Source organism: Prunus dulcis, chromosome 8 (genome assembly GCF_902201215.1).
Source record: "Prunus dulcis chromosome 8, ALMONDv2, whole genome shotgun sequence".
Taxonomy (NCBI): domain Eukaryota; kingdom Viridiplantae; phylum Streptophyta; class Magnoliopsida; order Rosales; family Rosaceae; genus Prunus; species Prunus dulcis.
The window spans coordinates 10,818,207-10,835,971 of record NC_047657.1 but is presented as its reverse complement, the minus strand read 5'-3'; the positions used below and the strand labels follow the sequence as shown (position 1 = coordinate 10,835,971).

Sequence of the window (17,765 nt, the reverse complement as noted above, 5' to 3'; positions counted from 1 at the left end):
AAATTTGAAATAGTGTTGTTAAACAAACCTTAAAATTAACTGAGTACACCATATGATCTAAGTACACCCTAATATTTAAATCAAATTATAAAGTTAACTCGGTACACCCTATTTAACTACCAAAAATACTCATGGTACACCCTAATACACTCAATCACACAACACCTAACCCATTCATGAGTCCAATTTTACTGTTACCAAATGCCATGTGCCCGACATGTTTCCCTTCTATTTTTTTGACATGTGGCAAACACTTAACAACACTTAACCCTTCCCCCCTCCCCCAACCCAGCCAACCCCTTCCTTCCTCCTCAGTCTTAAGCCCTCTCGCATCCAACCCACCCCTACCACCACCGCCTCTCTCTCTCTCTCTCTCTCTCTCTCTTCCCCTGCTTATCATAAGCGCGTAATATTGTGTTGGAACCCATCTCCCTTCAACTAGTGGAAGAAGGAAAATTCCAAAGTGGGTTTGTTTCTTAGACTGTTGAGGTTGCTATTGACAGGACCCGAATCAAATTCCGCTTTGGAATTCGAGTCGAACCCTGTGCGTGTCCGACACTTGGCAAATGTCGGGCACAAAAGACCTATTTGCCCTTTTTCTTAAAATTTTGACTTTGACTTCTACCAAAATTTCGGCAGAGTCTCCCCTATATTTTGTTCAATCCAAAACTTACACCTGTCATCACGAGCATAATTGTCCAAACAACCAACAGCCAGCACTTCAATAAACATACCAAAAGTTCCATTCTAACTCTAGGGCAATATATCAGAGCAATTTTGATAGTTTGCGGATCACTTAATTGTTTTACATACCAACACTTTTGAACCAGAAGGCGCGGAAGTCACGATGGCCCGGTGATGGATGTATTGTGCACGCTACAGCCTGGGGGCCAAAACCGTTGAAAGTGTGAGTGGACCAAAAATAAAGGTTCATAAAATATCTAAGAATATACTAACCCCCATTGTAAAAATAGTGAAATAAATCTAAATATGTATTCTGCATTTAAAGCATAATAAACTCAAGGCATTATATGTAAATCATATTTGACTCGCTTATTTCTCGCATGAAAACAATGAAATCAAATACAGTTGAGTAAAACTGAATCTCTAAACTATCTTTGAAACATATTAAAATCAACGCAGTTACATATTTGTAGAAACATATGCAATCGCTTTCAAGAGCAATAAAACTTGCATGAAAGTATTGAAATCCAAATTTGCATAAAAGCACTGAAATCAAACCTGCAATAAAGCAATGTACTCAAAACTTGAATTAAAGCACTGCAATCAATCAAAACTACCACTCGGATGTACCCCTGTAAATCCGTCAATTCCTCTGGCAGGTATCGGCGACACACAGTCTATCCGAGCCTCAAACTGGCAGGATTCAGGGGACTATAGTCAGCCTGATCTTCTGGCAGATCTCGATGACACAAAGTCGACTCGAGCTGCTCTTGCAGGATTCAGGGGACAGTAGTCAGCCTGATCCGCAATCCTGGCAGGTCTCGAGGACACAAAGTCAGCCGAGCCGTAAATCCTGGCAGGTCTCGGGACACCAAGTCTGCCGAGCCGCAAATCCTGGCACTTACGGTCCGAACGTCCCCGAAACTCGTGAGGCAATGTCAAGTGCACTGACGAAACTGAAAAAAATAGACTGGATATCCGTAGACATCAGTCCAACTGAGGGTAATCACAGAAATCGGGTACATGGTGGTTTTAAAATAAACTATCTTAGCAAAGTCTGATAATTAATTGTAGTTTGATAAATCTGAGCTAGGCTGCTATTTCGGTATCAGAAATCTCAAAGTCTGTTGTTTATCACTTTTTAGCATGCCCAACTAAACAGCATAGAAATAAAAATATTTTACTATACAATTCAGGCTCGGAAAACTTGCAATAATACTTATTCAAGATCAAATATGAAATTTATTTATAAAAATCGTTCAGAAAAGAAAAGTCCACTCTCTGTTGGTCCGAGCTAGCTGGACCTTTTGAAGGTCCCTCATGTGGCTCAATTTGGCCTCTGGTGCCTGATTAACCAAGAATATTAAATTAATAAACTTGCTCAATAAAATAATTAAATTAAACAACCTGACTCCCGGCTTCTAGAAATGCGTGCACTCATTTTCAAGTCAATCATATGCCCACTTAAGCCTTTCAGACAATTAGAACGGCCTTGAAAGACCTGAAAACTTACTAAACGATAAATTGCCAAACCGGTCGATCCGGAACCCCGTTGGGTCCTCGATCACCGATGGCCGATCTAGGATTCTCTAGAGGTTCCTCACAGAGAAAGACCCATACCCTTCGAGTTTGGTTCGAAATGGACGGTCGGATTAGCAAAAACCGCGTTATCGCTTAAAATTCAAACCATAGCCCCAGGGTTCACGATTTCGGAGTATCCGGGACTCCGATTCGTGATCCGTTGGATCCTACACGATCCTGAAATCATGTAGAACGACATATCTGAATTTGAGTGCAATCCAACGACTCGACGATACAGCAGCGGGAATCGCGTAAAATGGAAAATTCATTTGGGGCTCAAACGGACTCCAAATTGAGATTCGCGAAATCATAAGCGCTCGGGACAACATAAGGGTCGCAACAAGACACAGTGCTACTGCACTACCCTCACCCACGCACCCTAGCACGCGCTGGCAACGATGGGTGTCTAAAGCGATTTCGGCTCGCCGGAAAAACTCAAAACCAAGGCTCCAAACTTCTATCCTAGGTAAAACACCATATTTGGACCACTTTTGTTCTTGGATCTACCCCAAAAAGTGGCTAGAAGTGACCGAAAACAGAGGCCGAAAATCGGCTGAAACTTCAAGCTCAAAAATCTGATAGCTACACTACGAATCGATCTAATCCAATCCAACAGGCAGCTAGAACAGCTCGAGAGGTTCAAGATCCATACCTGGGTTGACGAAAATGGTGGCCAGAGGAGGGAGATCGGTGGCCTTGAAGTTTCGGTGAGTTCTCGTCGTTCTTTCGCAGTTTCCGGCCAGCACAGGTAGTCGGCAGGCGGGGGACCTGTCGGCGAAGGGGGAGGACACGATGGCGGTTCGAACGCCACCGGTCCCGTGGCCGGTGGTACCCTGAGGCGGCGCCAGCGAGCTCTGGAAGGCGGCGGGGCAGTTTTCACGCCAGAGGAGAGAAAGAGCTGGGCTGGTTTTATAGATCCAACTTCAAAATATTTACGGTTATGCCACTGAGACTCTTTTGACCATAACTTTCTCGTTACAACTTCGATTCAGGCCCACTACGCGTCTATGAACTCGTTTCACCGTGCTCTACGCAATGGCTCAAGCGGAATTTTCAAATTCCTTCTCGATCAAAAATTCACTTTTTTCTTAATAAAATATTACGAGGGCAAAATTGTCTTTTCACAAAATAAAATATTCCTTAATTATGAATTTTTGGTTTGGGTTATTACAGCTATCAACCCCCAAGGTATCTAATTAAGAAGAAATAGGTTGTATTGGAGTTGTTGGAAGTTGGTGTTTATGGTGCAAACAACAACATAATTGTCATTAGATTCATCAGAAGGTGAGGAGCTGGAGTTCTAGTGGGCAAGTGTAAGAGCCGTTTGGGAATATGCTCACTTGAAACCACCAACACCGTAGATGAACATCAAATGATTATTGTTTTTGGTGGATTGAATGCATTAACCAAGTCTAATGGACGAACGCAACATACACATGGAAGATTCTGACTCATTGCAAAATTTTTAGAGCAAATAAGAAAATTTGGATGTGTGAGAGAGAGAGAGAGAGAGAGAGAGAGAGAGAGAGAGAGAGAGGGAGGGAGGGAGGGACGGTGGTGGTGGTTTGGGTTGGATTCATAGCGTTCAATGTCGCCTCCATTGAATATTAGCGTTGAATATGGTGAGTAAGGTGTACTTATTAAAATTACATTTGCTTCACAATTCAATATATCCTTTTTGGTCATTTTATATTAGGGTAAATTAGTAATTCAATAAATAGTTTGATAGTATAGTGTACTAAGTTAATTTTAGGATTCGTTTAGTATCATTCAACTTGAAATCGTGTAGATTTCCATACCTTCACTAAATAGAGTCTAGAAACAATACAAACTTAAGCCATGTTTGGCATGCCTTACTATGCTTCACTGGATATGATTGGGTTAAATAGTATTTGAAATCCATGTTTGTTAAGGGAGATTATTAGTTTAAATGGGATTGTATAGTCCAAATGGGGAAAATAAATATTGGACTCGCTTGTCTAATACAGCGAGCTAGAAATGTAGTTCGCAAAATAGCGAAGGTGCTATTTTGAACACATAAGTCCTGTTGGATACCACCACCAATGTGAAACATGCGAGCCCAACCACCACCACCACGAGTCCAAGACCGTCTGACCACCATCATCAAACTCATAACTAGCCACCACACACTTCTGGGTTGATGGTTCGATTGGATCTGCCCCCAGTATGGTCGAGTGAGAAACCATCCTCATCCCGGGGGGCTCATGGCCTCCGCACCCCAACTTTAAAGAGAGCCAAATCCACTTATGGGTATGTGGTGGTTGCAAAAAAAATTCCAAACGAAATCTTAAATAGTGCGGCATGAAGAGAAAGTGAAAAGGAAGGAAGGAAGAAGAAAAGAGAAAGGAAAGAAAAAATAAAACATGAAAGGCAGAAGAAAAAAGGAAAAATAAAATAAAATAAAAAGAGAAGCGGGCCAGGGAAGGAAAGGAAGAAGAAAAGACAAAGGAGTGAAGAGGAATAAAGAAAAAGAGATAAGTTTTAGCCTTTAAAAAATATTAGATTTTTCTTTTTTTTCTTTTTTTAATGTTAAAATTTTAATTAAAATTAAATTTTAGAATTTTATTTGTTTTCTTTTTATTTATTTTTAGGTCAAAATTCTTAATTAAAATTAAATATTAAAATACTTATTTTTTAGTCCAACAACACAACACCAAATATAAATCTTTACTATTTTTACAATTTAGTTTCTTAGTCCGACGCAATACCAAAGGTAGGTCAGTAGTTAATCCTACTTAGGCCAATCCGAGCTAATCCAAGAGAGTCCGAGGATTTAATCCAATCCATGATAGTCTGCCATACCAAACTACCCCTTAAAAGATTAATGCCAATACATTACCACCATACCACATACCCAAAATTCGAGATTTTCTCAATAATCATCTTCATGTCCAATGCAAGTTTTTGCATCTCAAATACCTCAATATCAATCTATAAGATAAGCCCAAAATGGGGTAGTAACTTTCTTTCTAACCTTCTCCTTTGGACCTTCTCCCTTTTACTCGTGACATGTGTCATTTTCCATACACTTAAAATAATGTCATAAATGCATTACACAAGCTAAATTTTGTTTTCCAAGTTTATCCTTATTAAATGTATTGAGTTTTTTTTTCTTTTTTTTTTTTTAACAACTTTCTTACCATCTTTTTAAAAATAAATTTAAAAGAAAAAAGGTTTCTTTTTTTTATTTATAAAAATGTGTTTTTCTTTTATTCAGTGATAATTTTTTTTCTAAGTTACAAAAGAAGTCCATGCTATGCTAGGATAAGAATTTATTATTAAGTCTGTATCCTTTGGAAAACTAAAAACATACTTTTTTATATATTAAAAAAACCTACGTTTTTTCTTATTTAATTTTTTTATTTAGTGGAAAGAAAATTATGTAAGGACTGAAGGTTCTATTAGCGACATATGTATTCTTTGGAAAAACAAAAATCAAACAGTTTTTTTATATATAAAAACATTTTTTTCTTATTTAATTTTTTTAATAAGGTGAAAAGAAAGTCGTTAAAATACTAACTTGTTGTAATATATATATATATATATAATAAGGGTTAATTTAGAAAATAAAAATTAGCTTGTGTGATTATTGATTGATGACATTATTTTAAGTGCAAGGAAAATGACACATATCATGAGGAAAATTAATACTTATTCAAGTCTAAGAATGTTAGAGAGAAAGCTGTTAGCATTCCTCCTACGGTAATACATATCCAAGTCTAAGAAGGGAACAATATTATTTCTCTCAAAAGAACAATTTCTATTAGGTATTATTCAAAGAAATTAATTAGGAGCGTAATAACTCTTACCATGTAAAGATAATATATTTACTTCTTATGATCCGCTTGGATACGTTAACCCCTTGAGAACGTTTTACCATTTGAGTCCCGCATTTATTTGAATTTATTTTTGGATAAATCCTTATCGTCCATATCCAATCCAGTATTTGTATCCCAAAAGAACACCAACACTGGCATACGGATAAATCCCTTTACAATAATTAATACTACTTTAAGGAAGAGTTTGCTTATATATTGAATGAATTATATTCTATTCCTCCCTAACTCTCTACCTGTCGCTGCTCACTCTCTGATACTTCTCTCTCTCTCTACCTATCTCTCCCTACCTCTGTCTAGATCGAGATGGCTGACCCGATAGCTGAAGACAAGGCCACCTCCGGCCAACCCAAGAACACAGTAATAGCAGACTTTGATCCGCCACAGAAACCCAAGAGAAACAAATTCGCCATTGCCTGCTCCATTTTGGCTTGCATGACATCAATTTTACTGGGCTACGGTAATTATCCTATTAGCACTCGAAATCGTTTTCTCTTACTTTTTTTAATCTTAATTCTGCAAGAAAAAAATTGTTGGTTTTGGAGTGTATGAGCTGAGTGTGGTCACTTTTGTTTACAGATATTGGTGTGATGAGTGGGGCGAACCTCTTCATCCAAGATGACCTCAAAATCAACGACGTCCAGATTCAAATACTTACAGGCACATTGAACATCTACTCTCTCGTCGGCTCCGGCTTGGCCGGCAGAACCTCCGATTGGATCGGGCGCCGGTACACCGTCGTCCTCTCCGGAGCCATCTTCTTCGTCGGAGCTATCCTCATGGGAGTCGCCCCTGGCTACGGCTTCCTTATGTTCGGCCGGTTCGTTGCCGGAATCGGTGTTGGCTACGGTCTCATGATCTCTCCAGTCTACACCGCCGAGATCGCTCCGACTTTGTCCCGTGGCTTCCTCACATCTTTCCCTGAGGTTTGTTTTCTTTCCTTATTTGTTTATTTACTCTTTTTTTTTTTTTTTGAGCCCGAAACAAAACTAAGCTGGTTTCATGTGAAACAAAAGTAGGAAGTGTTTGTTTCCTCACTTGTGATATCATCACATTACACAATCTGGGAAGCGCTTTTGGAGACATCATGTGAAACAGCTTTTGATACCTGTGATGATGTTTATCCAGTTCTCCCCACCATATACCCTTTGTTTGATTTTGATTTTGATTTTGATTTTGTACTTTTGGATGTGGATGTGGATGTGGATGTGGTTGGAAACAACTTTTGACAACGTAAGATTTATTAAAGAGATTAGGTGAACATGTTGTACGAGTTTTTTTGGCAAGTGTTTTATGACTTTCTGTGGTTTATAGGTGTGGAATTTATACTAATTTATTTGATTTGGATAAATATGTACAGGTGTTCGTCAATATTGGCATACTATTGGGGTACGTCTCCAACTACGCCTTCTCCAAGCTCCCAGCTCACCTCGCTTGGAGGTTCATGCTCGGCATCGGCGCCCTTCCAGCCATTATTCTCGCCCTCGGCGTCTTAGCCATGCCAGAGTCGCCGCGTTGGCTCGTCATGCAGGGGCGACTTGGGGACGCCAAGCGCGTCCTCGACAAAACCTCAGCCTCCAAGGAAGAGGCTCAGTTGAGGCTAGACGACATCAAAGAAGCCGCAGGCATCGCCAAAGAGCTAGACGACGACGTTGTTCCCGTCGCGAAGAAAAGCCATGGTGAAGGCGTATGGAAAGAGTTGATCGTGCACCCAACGCCAGCCGTTCGCCACATTTTGATCGCAGCGCTCGGCATCCACTTCTTCGAACAAGCTTCGGGCATAGACTCTGTCGTCCTGTACAGCCCCAGGATCTTCGCGAAGGCGGGGATCAAATCTTACGACCACAAGCTCCTTGCAACCGTGGGCGTTGGATTTGTCAAGACCATTGCCATCTTGGTCGCCACGTTTTTCCTTGATCGGATCGGGCGGCGCAAGTTGCTTTTGTCCAGCGTGGCTGGGATGATATTTTCACTCGCGTGCCTCGGGGTGGGCCTCACGATCATCGATCAACACCAGGAGAAGGTCCCGTGGGCCATCGCATTGTGCATCACGATGGTGTTATTGAACGTTGCGTTCTTCTCGATTGGGTTGGGGCCCATAACATGGGTTTATAGCTCTGAGATCTTCCCGCTGAAGCTACGCGCGCAAGGAGTTAGTATGGGAGTGGCCGTTAACAGGATAACAAGTGGCGTCATATCCATGACTTTTCTCTCACTATACAAGGCCATTACGATTGGTGGGTCCTTCTTTCTCTACGCCGGGATTGCTGCGTTGAGTTGGGTCTTCTTTTACATGCTGCTCCCCGAAACCAGGGGAAGAACCCTTGAAGACATAGAGGTGCTGTTTGGAAAATATCACAGGTGGAAAAAGGCCAATGCCATGCTCAAGCAGACCAAGCAAGGCGATGGGGACGAAAACAAAAGTCAAGTCAACTAGGATTTAAAGTCCTGTCCACTAGGGTTTACTAGGGATTTTTATTATTACTAGTAGGATTTAAATACTCTTCTTTTTTATTTTAGTATAAATGTTTTCTATGTAATGGAGAAAATAAATTTTATATCTTTTTATTCGAAAGGATTTTCTAATGTGTTTTTTTTTGTTCTTTCAAAAGCAATAGAGAAATCACTCTCTTTCTCTATTGGAAAAGTGAACTTTTTTATTCTCATTAATAGCTCAACCAGGACCTATAACAATAATTTATATTGACACCCAAACATCATTCATGTTATTGGGAAAAAAAAAATTACATAAATATACCTTATCTTTGGTTTTTTTATGATAGGCAATAAAATATTATTAACGTGAAACAACTAGTACAACAAGTTTGATTTCATATTAAGGGCCAAGGACAGTTTCTTAATCATGAATCACAATCCTTATAATAAAATCAGGATTGTCAGTATGACGAATATGAATAATACCTTACCAAGTGACCTAGAGAGCATCAGTTTCAAACCCGTTTCCATCGTCAATATTGTACATGTTCTTGCAGTCAAAGCCTCCATTTATGACGCAGAGAATACATTATCCACTTTAACCCCATAACCCGCCACAAACTTGTAGCGCAGAGAATGCATTATCCATTTTAATTTCACAACCTGCCACAAATTTCCCGCTGGAGTCTTGCAACCAGACCAACGCCACCCTCTCTGTGGTCCCTGGCTTCCAAGCACCATCCACATTGATTTTGAGAGTGTTAGCATGAGGTGGCTGCCATGTAAAGATAAAAATTATTTACTTCTTATGATCCGCTTGGATAAGTTAACCCCTCGAGAACGTTTTACCATTTGTATCCCAAAAGAACACCAACCCCGGCGTGCGGATAAATCCATTTACAATATAATTAAATATCGCTATGCAATGGAGAAAATATATTTTATATATTTTTATTCGAAAGGATTTTATAATGTGCCTTCGCTTTGTAAAAAAAATTTGTTGTTTCAAAAGCAATAATGAGAATATTCTCATTAATAGCTCACAAAGGACATAGAACAATAATTGATATTGACACCCAACCATCATTCATGTTATTGGGAAAACAATTACATATATATATACCTTATCTTTTGTGTTTTTTATGATAAGCGATAAAATATTATTAATGTAAAACAACTAGTACAACAAGTTTGAGTTCATATTAAGGACAAAGGACAGTTCCTTGATTATGAATTACAGTCCTCATACAATACATCAAAAATAAAATAAAAATTGAATTGTCACTACAACGAATATGGGTAAAACCTTCTCTAGTGACCTAGTGAGCATCACTTTCGAAGACTAACTTTTTGAAAACTCCTTTCCATGAGAATACATTATTCATTTTAACCGCACAAACCGCCACAAATTTGCCGTTGGAGTCTCTCACAACCACCCCAACGCCACCCTCTCTGTGGTCCCTGGCTTCCAAGCACCATCCACATTGATTTTGGGAGTTTAACATGAAGTGGTGGCTGCCACTTTTGTTCTGCTTGACTATGCCCATTAATGAGACCCTAAGAAATCATTAACCCGCAAAAAAGCCTGTAGCCACAAAGATGCACTCAAGCTGACTTGGTCAGGCCTAAACCTCCTGTAGCCATTCATTACGTGTTTCCCATTCCCAAGTCATGATAACTGAGTGAATTTGCACATTGCAATACCCAATCCTTGGGTGAATGAGCGTCATTGTCCCATTCCACCAGCGGTTGCTTGATATCCAACTACGCCAAGCAAGTCAAGGAGGATATGGATTGTAGATTCGGTTGGGCCCCCACATAAAAGGCATTCCTCGTCTATGGGCCCCCTTACCATTGGTTGATGTATTTGTTGAGGTAATCGCATCCTCTATTGAAAATTATTAGGGTGAACTACATAAAAGTACCCAAATTTTAAGGGTCGTGCTAAATTAGATAGAATGATGTAAGTAATGGATTGACTAATTCGTATATTTTTCGTGAGTTTAAATACTTAAGTACAAAATTTTAAAGATTTGGTACTAATTTGAAACGAATTATTAGTAATGCTATACTTATCATATTTTTATCCCATATTTCTATACCATCTTATATGACAGATAAAATGGACATCCACATCAATAAAAAGATGGTAAGGTTTTCTTTTTCGGTTAGAAGATTGTGATGTTTAACTACCGTTCATGTTAATAGATAACCATGTAATAGCTTGTGAGAATGGTTTCTTTTTTGGTAGGAAGAAGATTGTGATAGGTAACTACCATTAATGTTATTTTAAGTAATATACCTTTTCTTGCTTGGGAAAAAATATACAAAAAAATGTATATGCCTTATAACATCTCTTTTTTAGTTTTAATATATAACCATTTGAAAGATTGTGAAATTAATTTCTTTTTCCTTAATAATAAGGTGTTCCCTTTCTTGTAAAAAAAAAAAAAAAAAAAAAGGGGGGGGCCATTTAGATTTAGGTGCCTCATATTCATATTTCTTAGACTAAAGATATATGTTTTTTTAGAATTTTGATGCAACACTCCCTTAAAATGTGTTGCCTTATACATTATTGGCATGTTTACTAACCCGTAATTAGATTAAGAGAAATTGAATTGAGGATGAAATGAATTGAGGAGAAGTTGGATTTAGGAGAATTAGACTCTAGATTTCTATTGAAGTTGTTTACTAAACCATATGGATTGAGAAGAGTTGGATTCTGAATTCATATTGAAGTTGTTTACTACACCATATAGAATTGGGGTATGAATGGTACTCATTACTAAAATATCCTTGTTGTTGGGTTAAAGTAGATGACAAATTTGGAATTTTAAAATTGTGTGGGGATATAATGGGGAAAAAAAGATGAATTCATAATGGGTTAGTTCTCCGTAAATTAGAATATCATCTCCCACCTAAGATTTGAATTCCTCCAAAATTAGAAATTCAATTCCTAATTTTGTCTGGATCCACTTACTTTTTCATTACTTGACGTGAAGTAAACACAGAAATCCTTCATAAGTGGAATTTAATTCCTAATTAACAAACACACCATTTAACTAGCCCCTATTTTTAATAACAAATTACACCATTTGCCGTTGAATTCAATGAACCAATACTCTTTTCACGGATTCCCTAAACTATAGCACGCTTAATTTTTATTTATTACTATTTATTTATTTTTACAGAAAGGGGATAGCTTTTTATTGATGAGGAAATATTAAATAATGAAACAAGTACAAAAATCAAGCTATGTCCTATAATATATCTACACCAATAATTTAATTATTAACAAATAAATAAGTAACACAAATAATCTCTCAAATACACTTGCCCAAGCTATCTTCCTCAAGGATGCGCTCTTTTGTCTGGGTTGACCGACCCTATCCTCTCTGACAAGCATTCTAAACAAGGATGGCCTACCATGCCCACCGCCACAAAATGGTTAGACTGATGCTGGTTGGTTTGTGACTAGGGGTGGGCATGGTCCGAATTGGATCGGTTTTACCTCAAAACCACGATCGAACCAATTACAATATGACGGTTTGGTTTTGTTCGGTTTGGATAAAAGTTATAAAGAAAACCAAACCGATTTAAGAAGGTTTGGTTCGGTTTGGTTTTGCCAATTTGGGCCTAAGCCCAATTCTCTTTCTTTTTGCTTTTTTTCAACATTGTTAGCCCAATTATAACCAACAAATTCACAACTTGCTTCATACGTAAATCATTTTCTAGAGTACGACACCATCCTAAAACTCAAAATATCATACAACTTTATATTTCAGTAACTAATATAGCTCAATTCAAATATTCATATATAGTTTTTAACTAATTAGAGTACTACACAAGTAAAATAAAATATAAATAAATAAATGTACACATAAACGGTTCAGTTTGGTTTAGGCCGGTTTACAAAAGCTCAAAACCAAACCAAACCAAACCATATACGTCCGGTTCAGTTTTTAAACCATTTGACTTCTTCTTAATCAAAACCAAACCAAACCGGTAATTATGATTTAATTCGGCCAGTTTCATCAGTTCAGCCATATTGATGCCCACCCTTATTTGTGACGACTTAACGCTTTTTGAAGTTGCATCTCTTTCTTTCCAATATGCATCCACAAGCTATGTTCACTTTTGATGTTTTATTTGCCTGTTTGTTTTTGGTGCTTTGTTTGCGCCCTGGTTTTATAAGTACCAGTTTGTCCACACTCACACACACCCAAACAAAAACAAAAACAAAAAAACTCTCAAAATCTAGGTACCCTGCATTTGAAATTACCAATCAGTCCAAATATCCTCTTGGTTCACATAATTCAAGAACTAAATTAATTAGAGGATTATAGCTTCAATTTACTATTTTTTTAAAAACCCCCTTTATTTAAATATTTTCAAAAATAATGACAATTGACTATGAATAATTAATGAGAATTGACGTGAATGCTATGCGTATCATCTATAGATTTGTGGTCGGCACCGACACCCAACTACCGTCAGTTGAAAATGAACATGTTTAGATTAACATGTTTTGACTTTTATTCGTCTATGAAAATGAAATGTTGCCATTTAATTTCCCACTTTTGGTTTTTTTGGTTATCCTTGCCATTTAATTGAAAATCAATAAGAGACGTGCATTTGGGTGAAGATTACTGGTTATAACTTATAACATAATGGATGTCTTGTACACGAGCAAGGTTATTGTTTACATAATTAGGGTACACGGAAGACGATAAGCAGGCTTGGACTTTGAGAACTCTTTGTATAAGCCATCATTTATCCAAGCTATGAACTTCCAATTGCCATATCATTTACCTGTTGGAACAAGAACAATACATAATATTCAAACCAAATTCTACAAATCTTCAGTTTCTACGTACGGCTCGATGATGAAAATTAAAACCATACAACTATTTTAAATTGAAAATGGCTACCAAGTTATACAAATAATACAATAAATTCAAATTTTAACCAACAAACAGTTTTAAGCACACCATTGCAAACTTGTTAGGGATCTTATGAAATCATTAGTTCATTCTCAAACTATTACATGAGATGACAATTAGACAAATGAAGAGGAACATCACTTACCATAGTTCTGCCGCACAGTGGTGAACATGTAGATGGCTTTAATTAGGGAACCATATCTCATAGACTTCAATTGTCCCATATGTCTGTAAAGCAAAATATGGGACACAATCAGTTCAGAAACAAAATCAGTACAAACACAATACGTCAAGGAGAAGCTTCTGTTGCACAAAAGTTCCCAGAAAATGTACTGCAGAAAAACAAATCTGCACGAGACAAAGGATATAAATGTATACACACACAAACACATGTATATGTATGTATTACACACAAATCAGCTGGCTCAAAACTAACAATTTTTTTTTTCCTGTTCTGGCCTATTTTTATGGTTAGATTGGTTACTCCATCTTTCCCTGCACCATGGCTTTGTGATTTAAGTTTCACTAGACATCAAGTAGATATATAGGAATATATGCAGCTAACTGCATCACACATCTGTCGAAGAACACTCACACAATCTCAGTATATCGAATTCTCCATGCAGGGAAACCAAGATGGCATCTTGCAGGTCCGTAAACCAATAGGAGGTCAGGGTCTGGCCCTCTACAACCTGAAAGAATATTACCATAAACACCTGTAAGGTCAAATTGAATTGTGCAGGTAACCATTATTGTAGACAATTGGGCATCTGACAGTAAAACATACTAATAGCTTTTAGTGCCTCATCCATGTTAGGTTCTGTAAAGATTTTCTCTTCATGATCTCCAACTGATTTGGCCAACTTCAAATACTTCACAAAAAGTAAGTTAGCTGCTTTGGTCACAGCTTCTTTTCCATCAGAAAATGACAAAATTTCCAGGGCCATGCGGTTTTGATCGACTAAATCTTCATAAGCCTGCACAGCATGGATGTTAAGTTGGGTATACACTTTGGCATCATAAATAATGCATAACTGTCCATTGTGAAAGGCACAAATCATTTATCAGATCTATATAATTAAAGAAAAAAGTACTACTTCGCATAAACTTAACCCTCACTCACCCTACGTCAGTAATCAAGTGGTGGACTAACAATGTATGCTTTATATAGGAGTCATATTAAAAATATAAAACAAAAATTAAAGGCAATTGCTTGGTATTGGTATCAAAAGAAAACTCTGTTGGTCTCAACACAATCCTGAATTCTAGATACACCTAGAATGGAAGATTGATCGTGACGGCCTGAACTGCTTCCCAGTATGCTAATTAGTTAATTTACGGTGGAGAATTGTAGAACCAGAAAGTAACTTTACTGTAGGGACAGAAGACAACACCTTAAATTCGCTTGCATTTTTCAGTTTATTCAAGATGGCTTCTTTTGATTTCTTCAACACTCCTGGTCATCAGAAAAGTCAAATAATTGTACAAGATTTAAATACATATGTTACATTGTTGCATACCAATAGTAGAAAGCGTCTGACATCAATCAGGATAGCAAACCACCATTACCTTCTGTATCATAGAGGCACACACGCTTCACACCAATAGCTTCTAGCCACTGCAGCAGCTCAATTACTTTTAATGTTTGGTAAGCTTCTTCACTTTCTATCACAATTGCCAGGTACCGTAGCTTGCCCAAATTAAGGGCTTTGTAGCTCTTGAGTACTCCACCAGAAATAAGATAGCTTTGAAGCACATAAGCTAAACCCAATAGAAAGTACCATATGCTGACAAAAAGGTGTACAATATGCCATAGGAGCAGAAGCCCGAGATTGCCAATCTGCAGCAGCCACAACACAGGATCAACATTGACTTTAATATCGAAGTAAGTAGCATACGAAATGAATGAATATCGATCAGCCATAATCATCCAAATACATAGCTTTTCTGATATTGCAATAAATGGCCCAATAATTCACAATCCATTACCCTCTCAAAAAGCTTGCAATCTTTTCAGGCTCATAATTTATCTTAAAAGTTTATTACCTACATTAAAACTCATTTCCGATTACATGAACAGAGAAACAACATCAATTACACAAAGCCATCATCCAAAGAATAAAGCTTCAAAGAAAAGCTTCAAAGAAGCCTTCTTTGCACTACTTTATTGTTTTGTCAAATTATTTGGTGAGGTAGAAAACAAACTCAAGGTTTCCTACTTTCCCCATGCCAATTTTAAAGAACAACCTCACTATAATGTACAGATCAAATTCAATCATATTCTTTTACTTCCTTATGCCATATGAAGGTGCTTCAACTATGTAAAAGACGATAAGAAATAGGCCCTTTCTTATATGGACTACAACAAATATCTGAATTTAAAACAAAACACAAAGTCGAACTAATTAGTAGGTCAATAAGCACATTGAAAAGCTTGTCAATACCATTTTTTATGATCACAACAAACTTTTACAGTGACTATCCTATTGTTTGCCTACATAACCATTTTAGTTAGATTGATTATGCTTCCAAAATAAATTGAAACATATAGACTAATTTCTCTTTTGTGGGCTAAAATCATCTAGAGCAAAGCCTCAACCTCCAACCAGGAAACACCAAATGAACAACCATCCAGCAATCTAATTACAATGTAAAAGGAGTAAACTTCTAACGGGTAATTTGGGCTGGAAATTAAAGAGCACAAGATATGTATCAGTCTCTATGTTGCACCGATACGGATACAGGTACTCCAATACGATACGCCGATATAGCAAATCTGCAAAAAGTACGATACAGGTACGGCACTGATACGACGATTAAAATAATATAAATATATAAACATATATATGTAAAATTAGCATTTTGGGCCTTTTCTTCTGGTTCCTTATGTTTTTCTCGGCCACATGTGACTTGTTTCAGTTATTGGGCTGGGCCCAAATGAATGCATCGTATTTAAAATTGTATAAAACAATTTTTTTTAACATAGGCCACCTAACATGCAACTAAAACGGTGCGTATTGTAATTAGGGCACCTAGCATCATCTTCTTCACTAATTAGCCGCCCCTTCTTCGCACAGCAACTGAAAAATCGCAGCAGCTGCAAGCGCAAGTAAGTTCTTTTCTTCTTCATTCTTCCTTCTTCTTCTTTTTTGGTCGCCGTCAAAATTATCCCTTGACGTATAGAGACCGTATCATGACCGTATCGATGGAGTATCGGAGCCGTATCGTAAAGTCAACATCCCCGTATCGGTGCCGTATTGTATCGGTGCGGTATCTGATACGGGCATACCCCCAATTTTTGGCGTATCGGTGCAACAGAAGTTCAGTCCAAAGCAAAAGATACCCACTACGCAAATATCACAGAAGAAGAAACTTAAGCACTTACTTGAGCAAAGGAAGCCCGCTGCATATCAATCCTCAAATCCATCATTCTGAAAAAAGAAAAGAAAAATTCGATTGAAACCCAACATTTCAATGACCCAAATATTAAAAGGGTAGCAATAAATTCAATCAGAGAATCAAGAAATCATCAGAAACTAATCTCACTTACCAGAAAGAAATTGGCGAATATTGGAGTGAGAGAAACAGAGCAGCAAAGCCAAACCACCAGTCTCTCTGGGTATGAACTAACTCTTTCCCTGTTTTGCCCAAGCTTCATCCAATATATAAAAGCTGAAGTGAGCCTTAAACTAACCCTTGAACATAAATTGTGTACTGGATTCGAGCAACGATTTGTGGTTTCTGGGTTGTGATGTATATTTGCGATTTGTCTTCTTTCACACTTGTACTTGTGTTTCTGGTCGCTGCAATTGAGTTCACGTAAATTCCTGCTTTTTTTGGGGTTCAGGTTAATTGTGCTTCAGAGCATTTCGAAAGAGAAAATTTTAAAATATCTGCTTCAGAAGAGACAGAATGAGAGGGAATTCTCACTCCATATGAGGGACAAAGAAGAACGCACACTATTTGCAGATGGAATGTCGGGACAAAAGAGAGAATGCATAAACGTGGAGAGTTTCCAACCAAAATAGAAAACGAGGAGAGCAACCCATACGACGTCGTTTTGAGTACCAGCTAGGGAAAATTACATTGTGTGCCAGAAAAATTGAATTGAAATTGTAATAAAAATGAAGCACATGGAACGCATTAATGTGATACGGAAATCAGAAGTGCTTTATCTGATAAAAAGTTTTTGGTGTGGTTGGTTGGTAGCTGGAAGACAAAAAAGTTTTGTTCATTTATTTGAACAAGCTAGAAGTGCTTTATC

At 37.7% G+C, this 17,765-nt stretch overlaps 2 protein-coding genes across 2 annotated transcripts; one reads left to right on the top strand and one right to left on the bottom strand.

Moving 5' to 3' along the window:
- Positions 1 to 6,329: 6,329 nt before the first annotated feature.
- On the top strand, positions 6,330 to 8,692 carry LOC117638208 (putative polyol transporter 1). The gene is made up of 3 exons (XM_034373339.1): positions 6,330 to 6,582; positions 6,702 to 7,048; positions 7,483 to 8,692. Exons 1-3 carry the CDS (start codon positions 6,429 to 6,431, stop codon positions 8,557 to 8,559), a joined length of 1,578 nt encoding a protein of 525 aa, XP_034229230.1. The 5' UTR covers positions 6,330 to 6,428; the 3' UTR covers positions 8,560 to 8,692.
- Positions 8,693 to 13,192: 4,500 nt separating this feature from the next.
- On the bottom strand, positions 13,193 to 17,569 carry LOC117638237 (dehydrodolichyl diphosphate synthase complex subunit NUS1). Its single transcript, XM_034373370.1, has 8 exons — positions 17,052 to 17,569; positions 16,887 to 16,932; positions 15,071 to 15,341; positions 14,896 to 14,957; positions 14,289 to 14,478; positions 14,097 to 14,193; positions 13,647 to 13,729; positions 13,193 to 13,370 (listed from the first exon to the last, which is right to left on the bottom strand). Exons 2-8 carry the CDS (start codon positions 16,929 to 16,931, stop codon positions 13,363 to 13,365), a joined length of 756 nt encoding a protein of 251 aa, XP_034229261.1. The 5' UTR covers position 16,932; positions 17,052 to 17,569; the 3' UTR covers positions 13,193 to 13,362.
- Between the last annotated feature and the right edge of the window lie 196 nt (positions 17,570 to 17,765).

What these genes read in the sequence shown, in the direction of transcription:
- LOC117638208 (XM_034373339.1), top strand. Translation starts at nt 6,429, where the DNA reads ATGGCTGACCCGATAGCTGAAGACAAGGCCACCTCCGGCCAACCCAAG. An exon ending in ATCAATTTTACTGGGCTACG is followed by an intron (nt 6,583 to 6,701) that starts GTAATTATCCTA and finishes TTTTGTTTACAG; the next exon opens with ATATTGGTGTGATGAGTGGG. An exon ending in TCCTCACATCTTTCCCTGAG is followed by an intron (nt 7,049 to 7,482) that starts GTTTGTTTTCTT and finishes AAATATGTACAG; the next exon opens with GTGTTCGTCAATATTGGCAT.
- LOC117638237 (XM_034373370.1), bottom strand. Translation starts at nt 16,931, where the DNA reads ATGATGGATTTGAGGATTGATATGCAGCGGGCTTCCTTTGCTCAA. An exon ending in AAAATGCAAGCGAATTTAAG is followed by an intron (nt 14,479 to 14,895) that starts GTGTTGTCTTCT and finishes CATGCTGTGCAG; the next exon opens with GCTTATGAAGATTTAGTCGA. An exon ending in ATTCGATATACTGAGATTGT is followed by an intron (nt 13,730 to 14,096) that starts GTGAGTGTTCTT and finishes TTTGCTTTACAG; the next exon opens with ACATATGGGACAATTGAAGT.